At 35.0% G+C, this 24,114-nt stretch overlaps 2 protein-coding genes across 3 annotated transcripts; both read left to right on the top strand.

Moving 5' to 3' along the window:
* The first annotated feature begins 1,499 nt into the window (after positions 1-1,499).
* Positions 1,500-17,164, top strand: LOC128254289 (Kv channel-interacting protein 1). 2 transcript variants are annotated; one of them, XM_052983244.1, is made up of 7 exons: positions 1,500-1,534; positions 1,890-2,233; positions 13,776-14,225; positions 15,270-15,339; positions 15,593-15,663; positions 15,741-15,935; positions 17,021-17,164. In XM_052983244.1, exons 3-7 carry the CDS (start codon positions 14,070-14,072, stop codon positions 17,147-17,149), a joined length of 621 nt encoding a protein of 206 aa, XP_052839204.1. In that variant the 5' UTR covers positions 1,500-1,534; positions 1,890-2,233; positions 13,776-14,069; the 3' UTR covers positions 17,150-17,164. The 2 variants fall into 2 exon arrangements, with proteins under 2 accessions (XP_052839204.1, XP_052839214.1); XM_052983254.1 differs by lacking the exon at positions 1,500-1,534 and adding an exon at positions 1,541-1,556.
* Positions 17,165-17,187: 23 nt separating this feature from the next.
* Positions 17,188-22,443, top strand: LOC128254292 (Kv channel-interacting protein 1-like). Its single transcript, XM_052983271.1, has 6 exons — positions 17,188-17,306; positions 18,033-18,248; positions 19,293-19,362; positions 19,617-19,687; positions 19,765-19,959; positions 21,045-22,443. Exons 2-6 carry the CDS (start codon positions 18,093-18,095, stop codon positions 21,171-21,173), a joined length of 621 nt encoding a protein of 206 aa, XP_052839231.1. The 5' UTR covers positions 17,188-17,306; positions 18,033-18,092; the 3' UTR covers positions 21,174-22,443.
* The last annotated feature ends 1,671 nt before the right edge of the window (positions 22,444-24,114 follow it).

Here is a 24,114-nt window from a genome sequence, read left to right on the forward strand (position 1 = left end):
TCCTCCAAACACTTGTCCTCATCCCCTTGGCCAAGTTGCCCATTTTCAAGCTTGAAAAATGAGAATGGGAAAATCACGCAGCTAAATCCCACACTGAACTTTCACGGCTACATAGTTTCATCACAATAAGCAAAAAAATTGTTTTACTAGTTCTAAAACAAACGCTTAATGTTTTACCATAAATTATTATTTTATTAAATAAATTTTAAACCAAGTCCATCTAAAAATAGCTTTAAAAAAAATTAATCTTAGCTATCGGATAAAACAAGTATGGTGGGAATAAATCAATTCAATGTTCTAAATAACAACTGTTAACATATTAATTAAACAAAACATAATATTATTTTTTTGCAATTAAACAGCGACATTTTTTTCTCAGTGCTCGCTCACACGCACATGCAAAACACTAAGCACTTGTCATTTGGCTGTGGAATCCGCCACGTCCTTTCGTTGGCGAAAAAAAAAACAGTGCCAAATGTCCAACACACGAGCATATGTATACACACATGTATGCGAAAAAGCAGCAGCATCGCAGACGTTACTTTTTGGAGGGATTGGATGGCAGGGCACCGCGTTCATCCTAAGCTCATGGGTGTCATTTCTCAGGACCTTCTCGGTCTGCAAGGATAACAGCAACGTAACAGAAGAGCACCGTTTGGAATCAGAAAAGTAGAGGCTGCCAGACTGCCTGTTTCTCAGTTTTAAAGGACAAAGTCGACGGCAATGGTGTGGCAATATTTTTGGCAGCAAGTTGTGCGGGCTGAGCAAGATGAATGAGGAATATGAGTGTTGCCTGCACAGTGGGCGGATTTTAATAATGTTTTAACCTGATGTCTGTTTTTAAGACTTTTAAAATACGAAATAAATAAAAAAATACGAAATACTATTAATAAAATTTAATTTTTTTACAAATAAAACTAAACTAGTTTTGAATTAATGCATTAAAGTACAGCAAATAAATATAAAACAACATTATATATATATATATATATATGTTAAATATGAAATTAAAATAAATTATTTGTATTTGTCATTTAAACTTAAAAGTATACTTCACTGGGCATTTAAAAAAGTAATTTGTATATACGTTAAAAGTTACTCATACGACACGTGCCCATATCATTTTTGCATTATTTATGGTTAGGTCCACTGTAACCACCAAGGGCCATGATAAATCCCACCCGCACACCCAAGTAAGTGCGCTAGCTCTCCGGCGAACTCTCTCTCCGGCGGAGTGTTTTCGGCTCTCCGGTTCTCCGGTGCTCTCTCCGTCCGGATTCGTGGAGGAAATTCGATTTGGCAGCGGAGCCTGCGGAGTCCTTTGGCCCAAGCTGTGCTTAGTGGGATATTTTGGCAACAGAAGCCTGGCTGCGGTAGCCGGAGATTTTCCGAGTGAAACGAGCCAGCCGAACGAAGTGAAAACCGAAGCGTCGCTGCGGGCAAACATTTTCCATTTTCGCAGTCCTGTAATCAGTTGTGTATAGGACACTCGCGTGCGCGCGTCGAACGGTTTCTGGCTTTATATGGGTGAAAAGTGTGTGTCTGACGGCGAAACGGTAAACGGGGAAAACGCTGCGCGGTTTTTGCTGCTCCCGAGTTTTTTTTCTGGACTTAATGGTAACGATTGTTGCTGCTGCTGTATCGTTGAGGGCTACAAAAAAATATTACCCATCAAAAATAATTTATTTCAAAGTATTTTTGAAAATTAATAAAACAATTTGACAAACAAGTTGGAGGAAATTTTCCAGCTACGGCTACAGCTGCTGCCTCTGCCAGCGTCGCTGCCGCTGTTCGAGATAAAGGATATGCCCGGATCTAAAAGATACAGTTTTTCTTCTTGTTCCTTTTTTTCTGCTGGTGCTGCTGCTTCTGCCTGCCATTTTCCACAGCAACAGCAACAACAACAATCGTTGAGAAAGGACCACAAAGTTTTGCTAAATAAAATGTAACATACAACCAAAAAATAAGTGAGCGCCAAAGTATGCAAATAATTGAATAAGCCGAAATCATTAACTAATTAAAACGAGACACGCACAGAGGGCAGGAAAATATCGAAAGGAGTAAAGTGTTTTCGAGGAGCTGGTTTGCTGGCATGCTTTGAGGTTAATACCACCCACCCACCGCCCATCATCACCTCCTCCTCCTCCAAATCTTCGTTTTGGCCAATTTCTCCGTCTGCTTTCGCCGCTTTCTTCGTCACCGCCGCTGCCGTCACCATCAAAAGGCATGGAAGGTAAATATATATTTATATATATATTTATATGTAAAGCCGAGTGTGTGTATATAAGCCAATGGGCTAACAAACTAACCTACAAAGTAAACAAAAGCGTTACGCTAGAAATGCAAATTTTTTCGCACACACATGCTTAAGAACTATAAACAACAACTCATTTAACTGACGCCATGCCCCCATAAAAGCGAACAAAAAACAAAACAACAAAGCTCAAGACTAGTAAAAAGGCAAAAAAAGGTGGAAACGGCAGGGCAAATGGAACACAACAAAGCAAAACGCACGCTTCTAAAGCTATTTGTATAAAATTTTAATCGCATGCGATTTATTTGACTAGGCGCCAAGTCTCGCACATCAACGCATTTTCGCAAAAGAAGGCTGGGAAAATCCAAATACTCACCTGGAAATTGCGAAAAAATATTGCGTTAACAATATGTTTATTTTTTTGCAAAATAATGGAAACTAATAAGCAGTTCCATTTGAAGTTTGAGCCATTCCAGATTTTCTATTTTCTAATATTTCAGGCAATTAATGAAAAGAAGAACATTTAATAGAAAACATCGGCATTTTTGAACCAAATGCTGCGTGTGGATATATTTCGAAATTCTTTTGAATTTTCGATTTACAACTAAAATGGTATTTTTCATATATATTTAAACAAATATGAGTATGTACTAAAACGCGCACCAAGCGGATTTGTTTACCATTCACAGAATTATGAAAAATATTAAAAATTGTGGCTTTTGGACGAAGTGTCGACTGTCTGTTTATTAAACGCAAAAATAGTAAAACTATTCATTTGTTTTTTTTTGTAGAGTATTTTTTTATAATTACTTACAAAGTAATATTCTGAAAGGCAAATAATAAATAAATTCGAGAACGGCCTGTTGTGAAAAGTAATTCTAGTTTTTTATCAGAATTTTTCAATTTACAAAGTTTTTACTTAATAAAATAATATTTTTATCACCAATATTAGTATTAGAATTGCATGTACTCGCTAGCTTTATAAATTTAATATTTAACTTAATACACCCCAAGCCGAGCAATTTAAAATTCCAATTATTCAGCTTAAATTTCCGTGCCATTTAATCTCCTACAAACAGACAAAAAAAACTTGTGTGCAACAATTGATGTGCACTAACAATACTACCGTGCAGTCTGGCCATAAACCATAAACAAAATGCCTGTTCCATTAAATGCACAAGCCGATTATAAAAATGAAATGGTGAACCATTTAGAAATTCAAGGGGATTTTCTCCGATCTTATGGTGTCAATTGAAAATGGGTTTAAGGATTAAAGCGAAATATCTGAAGTTAGATTACACATATTATTAAAAAGGTTTGGTTTTGAACTTTTCAAGAAGCAATTCAAAATCAAGAACATTTAAAAAAATACTTTTTTTGAAGAGTGTTGCAAGACATTCACTTTGCTAAACTTAATTTGCTACCATCTATTTATATAATCCTTGAGTCCATTTGGCCAACTATTTTAAGTGCTGCCAGCCAACAAGAGTTGAATGAAATGAACTTGGTTCGCGGGAAGCTGGCTGAAAAACACTTAACGTGCAACTAAGCGACAGTTGTTGTTTTGTGCGGCATTTAAAAATAGAATCAAGGTGCGCTCTAGTTTCATTCACACATACACACGTACCCAAAGAGCCTACATAAAAGTGGCTGCTGTAGCTCAGCAAGTGGGCGAATGAGAAAAATGAAGGGGCGGTGGCCGGAATGTATGCTACACGAAACTGCAAATAGAAATGCTATAAATAAAATTCAGACATAGCAACATTGAAAAAGTAAACTTGGAACCTATGAAAAATTTAAATAGAAAGCTGTTAATGGATAAAGTATTAATAAACATTCTTTTAACTTAAATATTTTCTACAAATTTCACAACACTCCTAACATTTAAATATATTTAGTATACTTAAGCTAAAGAAATACAAAACCTCTTTAACTAAAATATATTTCCTAATTCATTTAAATAATTGCGTAAACGAATCATTTAAACAGTAACTTGTTTACCTCGCAAAGGTCAAAACTCCTTAGCCTTGGTCAGAAGGAAACCTTAAATGCAAACTCAATGACACGCAAACTAATACGAAATTCTAACCGCAGCTGCGAAATGATTCAACGCTTTTCGGCTATAAACTGCCTAATCACTTTAGGTGTTAGGTGCGTGGGCTATCCAATGACACTGGTAATTACAGGCCCAATCGAATGATATTGTCTTTGTCTAAGTGAGTAATGAGTTGAGGGCGCGACTATCGCGAAACACTCTGTCTTTGTTGAATATTTAAGGCTGGTCAAACAACTTGACATTCACTTACAACATTTTCAGATTGGAGAACAAATTTTCGAAAGAATAAAGTCACGTTAAGCGCAACATATAAAATACAAAAGCTTGGGTAATTAATGTCTCTTTTTACAGCTTTATTGTTATTTTAAATCAATCAATCATTTAGGAAACTATCGGTTTAAAAATCAAAGAAATACCGAAACCAACATTGCTTTGCTTTTTTCGATGCATAAATCTTTAAACCATTCAACTGGCTTTAAATATGTATCTATAACGATTTTGTTCTAGCAAAGGACACCGCAAGCGATTTCCAGCATGAACATCAATTTGCCAGCATTTGGTCAACTTATCGTGGAAAAAATACTGCCTTTTTTCCCATGGTTCAAGTCATAAAACATGTGTGCAGGCATCCTCCACATACACACATGCAACAGCTAGGAAAAACGAAATATTTAACCTTCAAACAGCAACAAACTTGAAATTTATATAGCCAACCGCCAGATGTGTCTATAAAACTTATACATTCTCATCCATGCCATACAAACATACATTTTGCGGAGGTTTTTCTTTTTTTCCTTTATATTTTTATCGCCAGCTGATAAGAGCAAAGTTTTTCCGAAAGCTAGCGCCTGTACGCGTAACACGCATACGCCATGTGTTATAAACATCCGAAGAAAAGAAAGAAACCAAAGTACCCACAATTTCTGAAAAGTTAAATGTCTTTGCTGCCGAGGATTTCGGTAACATTTTTTAATTGCTCCACTGGGGTAGTGGGTGGAAATCCACATTTACAAGCGAACATATGTTTGCCTACATGCAATTAACAAGCCAAGTCCAAACATTTGGATGACTACAAAAAAATTATACATTCCGATATATTTAAACGGTTCGACCATTAAATACCCGGCAGTCAGTTTTAAATATATATTTTTTATACCTAATCAAATAAATGTTTGCATTTATTTAAAACATTAAAACATTAATCCAAAATCTCTAAAAAATTGACTATGAACATAACCACTGTGTTCAATAATAAGCAACATTTATTAAGTTTGAGACCAGACTGTTCTTCCAGATTTTTAACAAATGCATAATACCCTATATATTCCGACGCCAGTTGAAAATTCTGTACATTTATGTTCAGCCACCGACGCGAAGCACTTAAGAGCATTAATTACTGTGTCGGCCTGCCAAGTCAGCAACGAGCTACCAAAAGTTGAAAGACCAACAGCGAAAAAATATGGCATACTTTTCGGAATTTTTCTCCCCAATTTGGACCTTTCCCGCTTTCCCTCACTCTCTTCTGGCAAGTTGTATGAGTTGCGAGAGTTAAATGTTTCTTTTTATTACCATTGCCATTGCTTTTCTTGTTATTGCGATCTTTTGTTTTTGTTTTTGCTTAAATTTTTATTTTTTGTGTATTGTTCTTGTAGATTTTCATGTTCATTGTGAACATAAAAGTAAGCCAAGCAAAGACAAATGTTAAGCAAAAACAAGAAAGTTAGTTTTGTAGTTGATTTTTGGCAGAAAAGAATAATGTTGAGAAAAGCAAGTTCCGAAATGTGTAATTGGTTTTTGAATGGGGAGTAAAACTTATACTTCGGAAGATGTAAAAGCAATTTTGGTGGGGTAACAAAGTTTGTTAACAGGAGTTTAATCGAAAAATTAAAAAATTTATATATTTACCACATTTAAAGAAAAGCCTCTGTTTCAAAAATAAATTTTAGTAATTATTTAATTAATTACTTTAATTTGTAAAAAAAACAGAGTTAGGAACGTAGGTAAAAACAACTTGAAAAAAACCAATAAGAATACATTTATATAGATAAATTCTTCTTATTAGGCACCATAATTTAAAATATTTCACAAAATAGTTTAAAAGATCTCACAAAAGCAGACATATAATATTCATATATTTACCAATTATATCCTTAAGCCAATTTAATTTGTTTCGATTTAGTTTGCTTGTATTTTCCTTTTATCTTGACGGAAATAAATTAAGTCAGCACATAAATTAAATCAATTCAAGCAAAAAACTTGTTGTCCAGTCAAGTTTTGTGGCTCATACACCCACGCAGAAATAAGTTCATATCTGGGAATATTTATAGCTAGGCCGAAAATTCGGTGTGCTTCTGCAATTTGGCCAAGAAAAGGGCACAGCTCGAATGATTGTCTGAAAGTTGGCGCGTATTGCCGAACCGGAAGTTCCGGGAGCCATCAAGACTAGCGGGTGGGAAAATATACCCCCGAAATTCATGTGCCTTCTTATAGATTTGTGTGTGCGGGTCGCCAGCGGGACGACGTTCAATGCCGGCTCATTGTTCAGAATTTCGCACAGTTGAATACGAAATTTCGAACTTCACCCCCGGCTAGCAGGTTTCCACACCACCTACTCCTTGCGAAATAATTCCAGCCCAGAAAGACCACCCATTTGAAGTAGTTGCAACTATTTTGGCAGTTTCCTTGCAACGCTTTTCGTTGGCTGGCCAACAATGAAGTCAGTTTCTTGTTGGCCATTGCCAAAAATGACTGCATTTTCTGGACGAGGGAGTAACTAAAACTTTCTTCATGCCCGGAAATGCCATGGAAACTTTTTCATTGGCCCCCCTGGCTTTTGCATAGAAGTCTCTAAATTTTCAGTTTGCCATAGATTGCATTTTTAGTAAGTCCTAACGTCAGCCAAATTAATGAATACTGATTGTGCCATAGATTGCCAGTAACAAGCTTCCGCCATCACAATTTCCCTTATCCTTTGGAATCCCACATGTGTGTATCTTGATCTGATTGCCTTCTAATGCTTGAATGAATCCAAGTGGCCCTACCACTCGAAATGGATACAGTTCCTGGTTAAGTTTATCATTCCGGCCGACTTTAAGTACAGAAACTGCTCATCTGTGATTGCTACTTGATTTGGAAGAGGCCACTTTAACTGCATATTTGCTGCAAATATATGCTGAAGGGCTCTTTTGGATGTAATAAGTCTATAAAATATGTAAATATAGTTGTAGCTAAACAAATATTAATATATTTATTATGTTCAGACTTCAGAACAGTATTCTTATTTTAAGATAAAATTTATAGAATTAAAATAATATTACCTTGTTCAATTGTAATACTTTTTAGAAAACTTACAGATCTTAGCTCTTTAAAATATAACGCTTTCTACTTTAATTACAATTTATAAACTATGCTATACCCAACACTTTTTATATTTATAAATTAAATAAAGGTTACTATTCTTGAAACGTCTCTTTCAATTTCGGTTAAACATTACAACGTAAATACAATATAATAATTTTTTAAGCCTTGTAATAAATATAATGTTAAAACAGAAATGTTAAATTTTATTTTAGATACATACATACATCACTTGTATGCTAACATTTATTTAAAGTTACTTTACGACAGCTTCAGTTATCATGAATACTTTTAGACCAAGTTTCATGGTATTTCCCTGTGATATCCGCGAGAAATACAGACATTTCCATCAGGTCAATTGCTATGCCCTTAACGATATCCAGGTGCCAGCAATTACGTGTCGCGTGCCGGAAGTGCGATTAGAGCGTCAGCAGCGACTAATAATGCCCCGGGCTGGGTGTGCTTGTGCTCCTTTGTTGATTTAAGATAACCGAAAATACATCGCCAAAATTGCTTTTCCCTCTCATGTTTAACCAAAAAATTATTGCAAACCGAAGGGCGAAACCATATGCTGCACGCTGCTCCTCGAAACTCTAGGGAGTCGTTTGTTATTGTTGCCTTGAGCATTAAGCTTATCTGGTTACCAGCTGCAAAATACCCTATTAAATTATCGCATGCTTTTCCATTAACACCCGAAAACTAACTGCAAAAAGGGGGTATTTTCATCAACACTTTTAGCTTGATTTCCCTAAGCTACTCTACTAGCGCTCAAAGCGAATGTCAAATGGTAGAATTAAAATAAAGTTCATGCAGCCAAGCTTACAAAGCACAAACGCACTTTAATGCCTCTTTAGAAAGAATAATTACTTCCTTCTGACAACCTCATAGCTCTCTGATAGGCCATTTGTATCTATATTGGACAAGGGCCAACTTTCATATCTTACATCTCTTGGCAATTGGTAGAATATATTTTGGCACTATTACCAACATTAATTTTTCGTCTCGCTGTCAGATCTGCTGAGATAGTTATCCCACATGTGGGGGATTTAAGACTTATTAAGATTTTTATTGTATCATAATAATTATAATTAAGAGGACTACAAAATTCTTTGTGCTGTTAAGTAATAAATAAACAATGTATTTATTTTAAAATATATTTTGGCTTTAATTTGTGTTTTATTTGTTTGCCGATTTAAGCTGTGGTCATGAGTACCCTATAGAATTTCGATAAAAAAAAAATAAATATCCAAACTATAAATTATTTGCAGAGATTAGTTTAAATGTCAGAAACTATGCAATTTGGCAAAACACAATTGCGTCACCACTTGTTAACGCATGCTTGTGTGAAAGCGTTTTTATCATTACCAAAATCATTAGGCTGGACAAAAGCTAAAACTTAATATCGATTAGCATTTCAGCAGCTTATGTGTCTTGTTAAGTGCAATCATGATTAATAATTGAACGTTGAGCCAAACGAAGACGAGAGGTTGACCACTCGGAAAACAATCAGTCGGTTATCTCGAATCCCCAGAAGGCTTATGTCAACATCAAAGTGCACTCGTTATATGGGCTAATCAGTACGTAAAAGAGATCGAAATGCAAATGCCCTTCCGTTTGTCATTTTGGATCGGAAATACGAAAGTATACCTCTAGAGATTGGGTGGCTTTGCCTGTTCATTAATTTTCCATTCAACGTTCGTGGCCTTATTTGGTTTTTGGCCTGGCCAAAAGCCGGATTGAAAACCCTTCATCATGTGTCGTCGTCGCTTTTACCTTCGTGGAAAGCCACGAAAAGGGCCAGAAAAAATTTCATATAATTGGCGTTGATTTATTGTCTTTGGTAGGCGCAACGAGATTTTCTAAGCCCACAACCCTTGTGGGCGACTGCCAACAAAAGCTTAGGCAAATATTCAATTGCCATAGTCCCCAGCAGCGAAATTGGCCCAAAAAAATGATATACACACGCAGATATTCTGTAGATATATCCGCAATTTTATAACGCTCTTGAAACTCTAGTGGGTCTGCGGTTTTTGAGGTTGCGTGGTAGATCGGGTCGGGAGTCTCAATTTAGATATCGCCGGGTTCGTTTCGCTGCCTTTCGAGCTTGGCACTCCTCTCATTGTGTCAGTCTGTCTATGCTGTCCATGAAAGTGGCATGAAAACAGCAGGAAATGACAATGGCTCGGGCTCAGAGACATGAAACCCGCACAGTGGCCTCATAATATAAATGATAAAACATTGAAATAAAATCTAGTTATTAAAAAAATGTTTGCAGGATAAAAAAGCTGTGAAGAGTGAAATATCCTCGTCGAAAGTTTTGCCAAGAAGCCGTGACTGTTAACTAAAAAATTGTAAACTCAAGTAGAGTTATTTATGTTTCAAAGCAATACAATTTATATTCTCATTTATTTGTTATTATTTTTAAGTGACATTGCCTGAATAAGATTTAATTATATAATTATTGTTTTGTATTGTTTTTTGTGCAAATTCATAAAATATTTAAGGTACTAACGAATGTACGAAAATATATTGGTGTGTTCTGTTTTCTTATTGAATTTATCTTTTCTGTAGACAATATAATGTTAAGTTTTAAATTGTGGGAAATATGTCTTACATTTTATTGTGATGATAATTTTTTGTTTAATGTTTAACTTAAAAATGGCTTTGCTCATACTTTATATAAATGGCTCGGAGGGCTTTGTCCCAACAGGAACGTCAAATATTATTTTGTATAAATACAAAAACCACTGTTGACAATTTCAGTTGGCACAGCGTGGGAGGCCTGGCGTGCGTTCATGTTTAGTTTTAGTTTTAGCTTTTTTTTCATCATTGGAGTGGCATTGCATGACTGCATGCAAGTTGGTATTGTCCAGGCCAAGCCTTGTCCTTGCTCCGGCTGCTGTTGTCGTTGCCATTTATAAGTTTAAGTCCTGACATGCCACAAACAAAGACCCGCATAGCCCCCCAAAGCCCCCCAAAGCCCCCCAAAAAGCTCCTCGAAATCCCCCGGACATACAACACAATTAGACAAATAAATAAACATATATTTCTTGGCAAGAAAATTTACATATCCCTTTCCCATCGGCCTTAAGTGCATTTCAGTGTCTGAGTGGAACTGTCTAGTTTGCAATTGGCAATTGGCTAATAAGGATTTTCGAATTATAACGTTTACACTCTGACCTGGTTTAATATTTAATTAGCTGTGCCCTGGCAATGAATGGCTTCGACTTGTACCGGTTGGTTGCCCGGTTATTCGAGGGTGTTCGTGCGCTCTTTGCCGGAAGCACATGTCGTATACGTGATATTTGACAAACATTATACATGCACAAGCACACAGACTCACCCATACGCACACAGGGTTCGCCAAAAATGCATTTGAAAGTTAAAAGTGTGGGCCGGGAGTGTTTAGCAGGAGTGTTTCCACAGACGAAAAAAATATGTTTTATTCGTAAATGGTTTTATGTAACCAAACCCATTACAATTTTTACTAAGTCAATTAATATTATGTCACGTTTTTATGTTTATTGAGTAATCTGTTTCCGTTGAATTTTAAATATTTCAAAAACCAAGTATAATTTATACTTGATGTCTTTTTTGTGTTTAAATTTAAATTAGTTTGATCTTGTTAAATTTTGGTTAAGTGCATGGAAGGCATCCATGACCGTGCAAAAGGCGTGACTTCAACATGGTTTCAAATGTTGTAAAATGCAGGAAGTTGCACGCTTCCCACCCCCACACCCACCACAGGCATTCCCCATTTTCCCCCAGTTTTTCCCATCGTCTGGGCCACAGAGATTTGTGCAAAATAGAGTCATGAAATTAGTTGGCTGCAGCTGGAGCAGCTAAGTATGACATTGTATTCGGTTTAATGGCTCTCTTCGCTTTTAATGCTATTTATGCTAATGGCAGGCAACATTTAGCAGTTGCTTGTGATTTAAAGAGCTCGCTTAACACATTTTCATGGCTCAGTAGGGTTAAAGTAATTGATTCCATTTTGGTTTTGGCTTGCGAAATATGCATAAATATTTAAGACTTAATTTGGCAATTTATAAATTATTTATGTATTCAACAAGAATGTACGGAAGAGCCCGAAAAGAGTAAAGCCATTGGGAAATTAAGTCTTTCGTCGAAACTTTTTAGCAAACTTATTCTGCGTTTTCTGATTTTGCGCTGACGGGGAAAGCTACAAATAGTCAAGGAATACGTTTGAATATGTAAACAAAATAAAAAAATGTTATTCTTTTTGAATCAAAATGAACTGTTTTTTTTTATTTTACAAATACGATCTTAGTAAAGCGTTACAAATTATTGATTTTAAGTAAAAGTGAAAGGGAATATTACCCTTTATTAAAATAATGTGAGGTTTCTTTTGTTTTGGTTTAATTTTAAACAATTTATCTTTAATATGAATGTAGCTACAAACATATTTCTTATTATACAAATGTTTTTAGTATTTTTCTTTTGACTAAAAGGAAACTGAAGTATCAGTTTTTCCTTAGTTCAGAAGTGGTAAAAAACGTAAAGTGGCGAGGGTTTGAGAGCTACGAAAAAATAATATATACACTTTAACTTGAATTAAGACTGTCAACGCTATTTTCATTCGTAGTGACCCTGTTTTGGTCTCTCCGCCGCTTAATCAATTCCAACTGAAAAATACCGTGACGGCGGAAATGGAAATCCCCTTTCCACCATTTTCCCGCCCTAAGCTATCAAGAGTCTTGCCCGAGTGTTAGTGTGGGTCCAAATAAAATGGAAATGCAAAATGGAAATAGAGTGGAAATAGTCTGCAGCACACACTTTCTGACTCTTCGCTGATAAATATTGAAGTGCTGTTGAAATTTGTCAGAGAAAAAACGGTAAAAGTGCGCTACAGATTTGATTTGAGCTGGTGCAAGCTTGTCATTGCAAGAAAATTCAATTTGTGGATTTATGGGATTTGATTTACGGATTGGTTTTATTATGATGAATGAGCAATAAACGCTTCGAAGATTGATTATGGGATGGGTAGAAGAAAATCACCTGCCAAGAATAAAGTTTTCGACCCTTAACAAGTACAATGTTCAAGGTAACTTGCATTTTAATTCGAATTTGCATAGAATGTTGAAATGTGCAAGAATTTTGTGCTAAACAAAACCAAACTTAAATTTAATTAAGGAAAATCAACTATTCAAATAATGTAAATGCTAAACAATAATACTTCTGGCACACTTTCTTTTCCTCCAATAAATGATTTTAAAATCATATGTTTTTAAGCAAAACGGATTTTTAAACGAATTTGAAAATTGAAATCTCTGATTTCTCTGATAATAATTCTTTAACAACGCCATCGACCTTACAACATAATGACTTCAGCCGATTTGCCTTATGCTTATGCAGGAGAAGTAAGGCAAACAAAGAGTTTGAATGAACTTGCATTCAATTCATTTGAATGCAGTGCTCATTAATTTCATCTGGGCAGCAGCCTTGCCACGCCCACCAAATCCCCACTCAGCAGAAAGTGCTGCAAGTACGCCAAAGAGCGCACAAATCTCTATTCGCCTTTGATTTATGGTACGCAATAATAATCTTCATTTGCATGTTGCCTGAGGTAGCGGCAGTCAACAAGGCGTATACTCGATGTGCTTATGCCGGTGCAAATGTAGCTGTGGCCCAAAAAGGGAGGTGCGGCTGCGAGTTGCACTTCCGGCAGCTGTAAGTGTCCTTGCCATGGCTTACTGTAAAAATTATTATAAAGTTATAGATATATTTTACAAATAATAAGCTTAGACCAAATATGTTTGCTATGATAATAAGTATAAAATAAATTAAATCTGTAATGAATGTGTAAAAACTATGTTTTTTATGTCATAACTTTATGCTGAAATTTGGTTTTGAAACTTATTCTGCTGAAAAGTTATTGTTAGAATGGTAAGGACAGAATCTCAAAATTGTATTTGCAATTGTAGCTTGTTTTATAAACTTGAGAAGATATAAAAATATATGCTTTTCAATTTTGTGCTTTCGCAAATGTAAAGCAGACTCAAATCCTATATATTATCTCTATTCTAGTTTAATTTATCTACAGTCTTGTTTCTGTCTCACCTGCTCTCTCTTATTTTCCACTTACAGCAATGGTTGCCTCATTAGCGACTTAGCAGGATGGCGTAAAGGAAACCGTAACCAAAAACCCCAAAAACAAAAAAAAGAACACGCTGAAAGGGATTGAGAGCAGCAACTGCTGAAAAGGTGGAGAGCCCATAAAAAAAGGACAAAGAAATTGTATACTCGTAGCGAATTTTAGGCATAATGAGTTCGTTCTCCTGCCCCTAAAACCGAGCACCTCAAATGTAAATTGATACTTAGCCGCCAATCATAATCAGCACCGAAATTAAGCGGCCAGTCCACAACAACTAAGCAGCAACCATGGCCTCACCACCAGAAAGTCCCATTGAGGAGGTGGTCTATGAGTTGGAACACACACGAGTGCCTAAGCCCATTCCCGTTGCCCTCGAGGATCTGTGCCGGCAGACCAAGTTCACCAAACAGGAAATCCGGGTTATGTACAGAGGATTCAAAACGGTAAGACTGCACTTTTTTAAAAAGTTTTTTTAGTAAACCGTAAATAAAAGTATATATTATCTAATTAGCGAATCCCATACAAATTGTTAAAACTAATTTAAGCGAGTTTTTTAAAATGACTTATTGTTAAAAGTTCCTCAAAAAGTTCTTCAAAACCTTTAAATCCCCTAAATGACAATAACAATAAATGAACTAAATGTTTTAAGTCCAGAGGGAAAACTCAATACATATTGCCCAACTTATTTCATTCAAATAAAACAGTTCTCCAGTTTATAAGCCAAAAACAGCTATTATGATGGCTCTTCTCTTAATGCACACGCGTTTTGAATTTCATTGCAATTGAATACACTCCTTGAAAGCGATTGTGTGTCCAAGTACTTTTACATCAAAGAGTGCGGAAAATTGACAACTCAGCGAAAAAGTTTCAATATGTGGGTCAACAAGAGATGAGCTTGGGTCAAGTAAAAGGATAGTTTGGCCAGGGATAATTTGGCTGACTTGAAGTTCGTCTTATTGACAGTTTGCCTCATGATAGTTTGTTTTCGTGACAATTTGTCTTCAGATTTTTTTCCTAACTGTTGATTTGTCCTTTTGCTTGTCTTACAGAAAAATTTTTCGCGTATTATTGTTTTAAATTTGTAACTGTGTATAGCGCTGTTTAGTTTTCTATTAAATTTACATTTAAACAATTATCACAAGACAGTACAAAAACAATAACCTTTGAATATGGAGTATTAAAAATTCGTTAAAACTTTTACCGTCACAGTAAACTTAAAAGCTAATAATTGCATTTTTGAGTATTTTATTTCAAATTAAACAAATCTTCGAAGCTTCACTCCTTGTCCATACATCCCACTTTTTTTATTGTATTTGATAGATTCTTGAGTATGCCATACATTTATTTTCTAATCAAATGTACTCATAAGTTATGCAAGATTCCTCGCGGTCTAGTCCTTTTCGCCTTTTTCCATTACGCTGCCATTACTTATGCCTTTTTCCTTATTAACCGAGCAAACACTTTCATGGCGATTTCTTTTTTCGCAGGAATGCCCTGAGGGCGTGGTGCACGAGGATTGTTTTAAGGATATTTACGCCAAATTCTTTCCACATGGCAGTAAGTATTTGTAAATGTCTTTGTGCGTATAAAAATTTCGCCCATTTAGCGGTGTGTGACTGTGTTTGTGTGCGGGTGCTGTCGCTAAGGTCTTATGCTTTTCCTTTTATAGTTGCGCGTCATAAAGCGCTATTTAAGCGAAAATTTCATCCTTGCAGCAGCTGCGCCCAAAATGCCAAAATACCCAAATCCCCAGAAAACAGAAAAAAAAAATCACCCTGACACACCCACTTTGCTTGTTCTATTTATATAGATTCGAGTTTATACGCTCATTATGTGTTCAAGGCGTTCGATGTTAATTGCAATGGCGCCATTAGTTTTCGGGTAATTATTTCTCATTATAATAACATTTACGCAATCTTTAGCGGCCACGCTTATTTATATATTTTAATGGTTATTAGGATTTACTGGTCACCTTGTCGACATTGCTCAGGGGTTCCGTGTACGAACGACTGCGCTGGACCTTTAAGTTGTACGACTTAAACGGCGATGGAAGGATTAGTCGCGGCGAACTTAGTGAAATCATATTGGCCATTCACGAGCTTATGGGTCGGAGACCCCACCAGCCTGAGGACGATCGCAAGGCGAGGGATCAGGTGAGAAAACCCCTTCTGATAGAAATTTATATTTATTTGATTCGGTTATCAATACCGAAAGTTTTTAACACTGTTAAACACTTACTAATAAGCAGTGTGCAATCACAGTTGCATAACAACTATAAACCGTGACTTTTATGCTTGTTCGATATGAAAAATGTGATTCTAAAATGTATTAAATTTGATTGATTGATTGATACTAGATTATTACTAAAAAGATGGAATAGAATTCGAAATCTAACGCGGTTTTCGATACCAACCTTTAATATGTTTAAGAACGTGTGGTAAATAATTCTTAGCATTACTTTTACAACTACGTTTAGAATAAGATTCTAAAATGTATTAAATTTGAGAGTTTTACCAAGTGCTGACCACGGCTCACAATTCAGTTCGCGTTTCACAATCAGAACTAAGCTTTAATCATGTCGCTCAAGGGCTTCATTGAAATTGCGTCATACGCAAAGCGAAATCCTTGCTTATATAAAATGAACTGCACGTTCTAGGCTTCCCTGCTGAAACATCTATCTGCATATTCCTCCCACTTCCTCTGGCGCAGAATTGTATGCTTTATTCTTTATGCAAAAGCCACACTTGACAAAACGTGCAGCATCCGCTGACGTTAGCCGGGCGCACAGTGCGTATGAGTAATTATGATTGGAAACACACACAGAAATATGTATCAACATACGGAATGTATAAGATACGAATCGAAGCTGCATCGGGTAAAGAGCGAGAGTGGGGAAAATGGAAGCTTTCATATGCGGAAACAGCAGCGGATATTTTACTTAATGATGAACGTTTCACGTTTTCCCGTCGTTAATGCTGAAATGCAACTGCCAATGAAAAGTCGCTGAACTTGAAATGAGGGATTAAAATGAAAATGGATTTCTGTCAGCTTATTGGTAATCAGCAAGTACCAAGGTAAAACAAAGTGGGTACCCTTATGGGTATTAAAGCATACTTTAACTATTTTTGATAGTATATATTCGAGTATAGTAGAGTATTCGAAATATTTAAGGTTTATTATGTTTAGTTTTTTTGAAACCGTACTAAAAACTCAATCAATTTTAATCTGGATTAATCAGGTGGATCGTGTGTTTCGCAAACTGGACTTGAATCAGGATGGAATTATAACGATAGAGGAGTTTTTGGAGGCCTGCCTGAAGGACGATTTGGTAACGCGCTCGCTGCAAATGTTCGACAACGACCTTTGATGACAAGAGGGCGAGCTAGAGCCAGAGCTTCGCAATTCCAGGACTATAATATCACTTATAGATCTTTAACTGCAATAAGCAACGCTAAGAAACTAACAACCCAAAAAGAAAAAAAACAAAAAATATATAAAAAAAAAGGGAAACCCCAACACCCCAAGTAAGCATGACAAACACCAGTGAAATTGATGGAAAACAAGGAAATGAAACATATTAGTAATTAATGTTAGTTTAGGCAAAATATCGAAGAAATCTTTAAACTTTATGAGTGTGTTATTATATAACTAACAATGAGGTCGACAAAGATTGAACAGAATATAAAGAATATGTAATTTTTTGAGCATATTATGAATTTATTCCTGCCGTGAAAAGCGAATTGTTCTTATATATGCATTTACTACATAAATATGTTTGTATATGTATGGTATATGTGTAAATGAAATTAATTTCGAGAACAACACTAAACTAAACCACCAAACCAAATGTTTGATTCAGGAATGGAATTGGTATACCGACAACAAGAGAAACCGAGCTCTCAACACGATTTACTTTACTATAAATATGCATAACAAATAATAGAATATAATAACAAAAATTTACACAAGCTAACAGATACAATACCAGTTAAATGGGAAATTCAGTTAATTTTATTTAAAAAAAATTTTCAGATTTAGTTTTTTTGACCAAGCTAAATTTAGTATTTCAACAGATTAAGTATGTTTCTTCGCCGTCAATTAAAGCATGTACTACACAACAAACGATAAATTAAATTAATTCAGACTGTGGAAAATGCTATTAAAACTCATTTTCAATTTGCATAAATGTGTATATGTGGGCTTTCAAATTTGCATCAACTAATTGAATTTACAATTTTGTCTCAATAAAGCCGCCAATCATAATCAGCACCGAAATTAAGCGGCCAGTCCACAACAACTAAGCAGCAACCATGGCCTCACCACCAGAAAGTCCCATTGAGGAGGTGGTCTATGAGTTGGAACACACACGAGTGCCTAAGCCCATTCCCGTTGCCCTCGAGGATCTGTGCCGGCAGACCAAGTTCACCAAACAGGAAATCCGGGTTATGTACAGAGGATTCAAAACGGTAAGACTGCACTTTTTTAAAAAGTTTTTTTAGTAAACCGTAAATAAAAGTATATATTATCTAATTAGCGAATCCCATACAAATTGTTAAAACTAATTTAAGCGAGTTTTTTAAAATGACTTATTGTTAAAAGTTCCTCAAAAAGTTCTTCAAAACCTTTAAATCCCCTAAATGACAATAACAATAAATGAACTAAATGTTTTAAGTCCAGAGGGAAAACTCAATACATATTGCCCAACTTATTTCATTCAAATAAAACAGTTCTCCAGTTTATAAGCCAAAAACAGCTATTATGATGGCTCTTCTCTTAATGCACACGCGTTTTGAATTTCATTGCAATTGAATACACTCCTTGAAAGCGATTGTGTGTCCAAGTACTTTTACATCAAAGAGTGCGGAAAATTGACAACTCAGCGAAAAAGTTTCAATATGTGGGTCAACAAGAGATGAGCTTGGGTCAAGTAAAAGGATAGTTTGGCCAGGGATAATTTGGCTGACTTGAAGTTCGTCTTATTGACAGTTTGCCTCATGATAGTTTGTTTTCGTGACAATTTGTCTTCAGATTTTTTTCCTAACTGTTGATTTGTCCTTTTGCTTGTCTTACAGAAAAATTTTTCGCGTATTATTGTTTTAAATTTGTAACTGTGTATAGCGCTGTTTAGTTTTCTATTAAATTTACATTTAAACAATTATCACAAGACAGTACAAAAACAATAACCTTTGAATATGGAGTATTAAAAATTCGTTAAAACTTTTACCGTCACAGTAAACTTAAAAGCTAATAATTGCATTTTTGAGTATTTTATTTCAAATTAAACAAATCTTCGAAGCTTCACTCCTTGTCCATACATCCCACTTTTTTTATTGTATTTGATAGATTCTTGAGTATGCCATACATTTATTTTCTAATCAAATGTACTCATAAGTTATGCAAGATTCCTCGCGGTCTAGTCCTTTTCGCCTTTTTCCATTACGCTGCCATTACTTATGCCTTTTTCCTTATTAACCGAGCAAACACTTTCATGGCGATTTCTTTTTTCGCAGGAATGCCCTGAGGGCGTGGTGCACGAGGATTGTTTTAAGGATATTTACGCCAAATTCTTTCCACATGGCAGTAAGTATTTGTAAATGTCTTTGTGCGTATAAAAATTTCGCCCATTTAGCGGTGTGTGACTGTGTTTGTGTGCGGGTGCTGTCGCTAAGGTCTTATGCTTTTCCTTTTTATAGTTGCGCGTCATAAAGCGCTATTTAAGCGAAAATTTCATCCTTGCAGCAGCTGCGCCCAAAATGCCAAAATACCCAAATCCCCAGAAAACAGAAAAAAAAAATCACCCTGACACACCCACTTTGCTTGTTCTATTTATATAGATTCGAGTTTATACGCTCATTATGTGTTCAAGGCGTTCGATGTTAATTGCAATGGCGCCATTAGTTTTCGGGTAATTATTTCTCATTATAATAACATTTACGCAATCTTTAGCGGCCACGCTTATTTATATATTTTAATGGTTATTAGGATTTACTGGTCACCTTGTCGACATTGCTCAGGGGTTCCGTGTACGAACGACTGCGCTGGACCTTTAAGTTGTACGACTTAAACGGCGATGGAAGGATTAGTCGCGGCGAACTTAGTGAAATCATATTGGCCATTCACGAGCTTATGGGTCGGAGACCCCACCAGCCTGAGGACGATCGCAAGGCGAGGGATCAGGTGAGAAAACCCCTTCTGATAGAAATTTATATTTATTTGATTCGGTTATCAATACCGAAAGTTTTTAACACTGTTAAACACTTACTAATAAGCAGTGTGCAATCACAGTTGCATAACAACTATAAACCGTGACTTTTATGCTTGTTCGATATGAAAAATGTGATTCTAAAATGTATTAAATTTGATTGATTGATTGATACTAGATTATTACTAAAAAGATGGAATAGAATTCGAAATCTAACGCGGTTTTCGATACCAACCTTTAATATGTTTAAGAACGTGTGGTAAATAATTCTTAGCATTACTTTTACAACTACGTTTAGAATAAGATTCTAAAATGTATTAAATTTGAGAGTTTTACCAAGTGCTGACCACGGCTCACAATTCAGTTCGCGTTTCACAATCAGAACTAAGCTTTAATCATGTCGCTCAAGGGCTTCATTGAAATTGCGTCATACGCAAAGCGAAATCCTTGCTTATATAAAATGAACTGCACGTTCTAGGCTTCCCTGCTGAAACATCTATCTGCATATTCCTCCCACTTCCTCTGGCGCAGAATTGTATGCTTTATTCTTTATGCAAAAGCCACACTTGACAAAACGTGCAGCATCCGCTGACGTTAGCCGGGCGCACAGTGCGTATGAGTAATTATGATTGGAAACACACACAGAAATATGTATCAACATACGGAATGTATAAGATACGAATCGAAGCTGCATCGGGTAAAGAGCGAGAGTGGGGAAAATGGAAGCTTTCATATGCGGAAACAGCAGCGGATATTTTACTTAATGATGAACGTTTCACGTTTTCCCGTCGTTAATGCTGAAATGCAACTGCCAATGAAAAGTCGCTGAACTTGAAATGAGGGATTAAAATGAAAATGGATTTCTGTCAGCTTATTGGTAATCAGCAAGTACCAAGGTAAAACAAAGTGGGTACCCTTATGGGTATTAAAGCATACTTTAACTATTTTTGATAGTATATATTCGAGTATAGTAGAGTATTCGAAATATTTAAGGTTTATTATGTTTAGTTTTTTTGAAACCGTACTAAAAACTCAATCAATTTTAATCTGGATTAATCAGGTGGATCGTGTGTTTCGCAAACTGGACTTGAATCAGGATGGAATTATAACGATAGAGGAGTTTTTGGAGGCCTGCCTGAAGGACGATTTGGTAACGCGCTCGCTGCAAATGTTCGACAACGACCTTTGATGACAAGAGGGCGAGCTAGAGCCAGAGCTTCGCAATTCCAGGACTATAATATCACTTATAGATCTTTAACTGCAATAAGCAACGCTAAGAAACTAACAACCCAAAAAGAAAAAAAACAAAAAATATATAAAAAAAAAGGGAAACCCCAACACCCCAAGTAAGCATGACAAACACCAGTGAAATTGATGGAAAACAAGGAAATGAAACATATTAGTAATTAATGTTAGTTTAGGCAAAATATCGAAGAAATCTTTAAACTTTATGAGTGTGTTATTATATAACTAACAATGAGGTCGACAAAGATTGAACAGAATATAAAGAATATGTAATTTTTTGAGCATATTATGAATTTATTCCTGCCGTGAAAAGCGAATTGTTCTTATATATGCATTTACTACATAAATATGTTTGTATATGTATGGTATATGTGTAAATGAAATTAATTTCGAGAACAACACTAAACTAAACCACCAAACCAAATGTTTGATTCAGGAATGGAATTGGTATACCGACAACAAGAGAAACCGAGCTCTCAACACGATTTACTTTACTATAAATATGCATAACAAATAATAGAATATAATAACAAAATTTACACAAGCTAACAGATACAATACCAGTTAAATGGGAAATTCAGTTAATTTTATTTAAAAAAATTTTCAGATTTAGTTTTTTTGACCAAGCTAAATTTAGTATTTCAACAGATTAAGTATGTTTCTTCGCCGTCAATTAAAGCATGTACTACACAACAAACGATAAATTAAATTAATTCAGACTGTGGAAAATGCTATTAAAACTCATTTTCAATTTGCATAAATGTGTATATGTGGGCTTTCAAATTTGCATCAACTAATTGAATTTACAATTTTGTCTCAATAAAGCTGTCTTCTATCGATATTGATTTAAAAAGGCAAAAAATAGGAACTTTATAAACATATGAATAATATATGCCTGGGTTTTGTATGCCCAACCAACCACCGATTTATAAAAATAGCACTTGACAATTACGATTTATTTAATATTTATACAAGGCCGTGTTGATTATTTAATGTTTAATGTAATTCATAACATGACTCTTCAATTAAATTACATTTATATTCAATTACGCATGCTTGAACATTTTTACTCACAAATATGTTAAGGTTTGTCCCGCTATTTGTAACGCCCCCACATTATTTCATCATCCCCTAGCAGAGGGGTGACTTCAGGAATAGACAAAAGTTGTGCAGCGAAATGAAAATGTAATATAATAAAAGAACGAGAACGTTTTTACAAAACTCATACACAAACATTGAATGCTTAATTGTGCATGGACAAGTCAAGACAATCAATGTGGTTTGATATTTCCTATTTCCTCTTTTAGTTGTACGCATTGTTCTTCCATTGTTGCTTCAAACAAAAACATATTTCCGTATAAAAAAAGACTTAAGCGGAGAACATAAATAAAAGCATGAATCTGTGGCTTTATGACGTCAAGACAAACATTTTAATTTAATAATTCAACTTCGCAGTTGACTTTAAAAAGTGTACTAGAAAAAAAATGTATGTACAAGAACAAAAATATCTAAATGTTGGGTTTCTAAACCATCCCAAAAGTAATTGTTTGTTAATTTTATTGAAGCTTCACAAAGCAAACAACTTTGTTAAACTAACTAAAAGCATTATTCTTCTGAGAGGCTTGAAAAATAAAATGTTAGCATCAGTAAAACTAAATACTCCCATCAAACGGCAAAGCCATTTAAAGCGATTTCATCATCAAATAATCGTAGCTTTAGCGAATGTGTTGAACAACACCATTTTGTTAAATAAAAATAAATCTTGGCTAAACAAAAACCTATGCGACCTACTCGGTAAACCACCCACAATTTCTAACTTTTAAGAAACGATCTATGCAATATGAACGTACACTGTCCAAAAACAGATATGGTAATCTAATCTGAGGAAAGTTAAGTGTCTAACTAGTCAACATAATAAATAATGAAATTGAAACGCTTATACCTAATGTTAAAATAAATTAAAAAGTAAAGAGATTTATTTATCCAGCCGAATTGGAAGATAATGTTGTAAAATCGGTTTTAGCTGCTAAATGTCCTAAAAAAAAAGACGAACGTGAATATCCACTATGCAATGTCAAAACAAACGTTGATTGATACCAGAAAGATGGAATGGAAATCGAAATCTAACGCGGTTTCCGATACCAACCTTTAATATGTTTAAGAACGTGTGGTAAATAATTCTTAGCATTACTTTTACAACTACGTTTAACTCATATTTAGTTGAAACCAAATTTAATCCAAATGTACCTATAGTAAATGTAAATTACGATAATAATTTTTCAGCCTAAGCGATTTGTAAATGAAACACAAGATGTTAAAAAGAAAAGTACCATTAAACATCCTGGATCTAAATCTTTAAGTTAACTAAATCATGATTTATCTTTATAAATAATACGGGAAAATAAACTTAACAAGAAAAAACGTGGTTAGTGATTTGGATTGCTTATAAGTAAATGATAGGAAAACCTACAAGCGTTTATTGTAATAATACGACTACAATAACAATACTATATTACGACTTGGCAAATCCATCTATGTGTAAATTAAATTAATTTAATGGTCCTGAAAATTCCAACCCGTTTCCAAAAAAAAGGCACTATTTGTTGTTAACTTTTCAAATGAAGATAAATGTTTAACTTTGCTAAAAATCTAAAAAAAAAAAACCGAAAGATATGTTTAAAACTAAAACTCCTAAATGTACCTTTAGTTAAATATTGTCAACTTAGGGAATACCCAGTGGAAGTTAATTTTTGTAGGTCCTACGAATGCTTAAGTTTTCGTGCGGTCCCATTCTAATTTTGTTCTAATTTATTTTTTAGTCTAAAAAATTTAACTCAAATAACAGACAAAAAACAGTTCTTATGCCATTTAAAATGAAAACAACA

This window comes from Drosophila gunungcola, chromosome 3R (assembly GCF_025200985.1).
Source record: "Drosophila gunungcola strain Sukarami chromosome 3R, Dgunungcola_SK_2, whole genome shotgun sequence".
In the NCBI taxonomy this organism is placed as follows: domain Eukaryota; kingdom Metazoa; phylum Arthropoda; class Insecta; order Diptera; family Drosophilidae; genus Drosophila; species Drosophila gunungcola.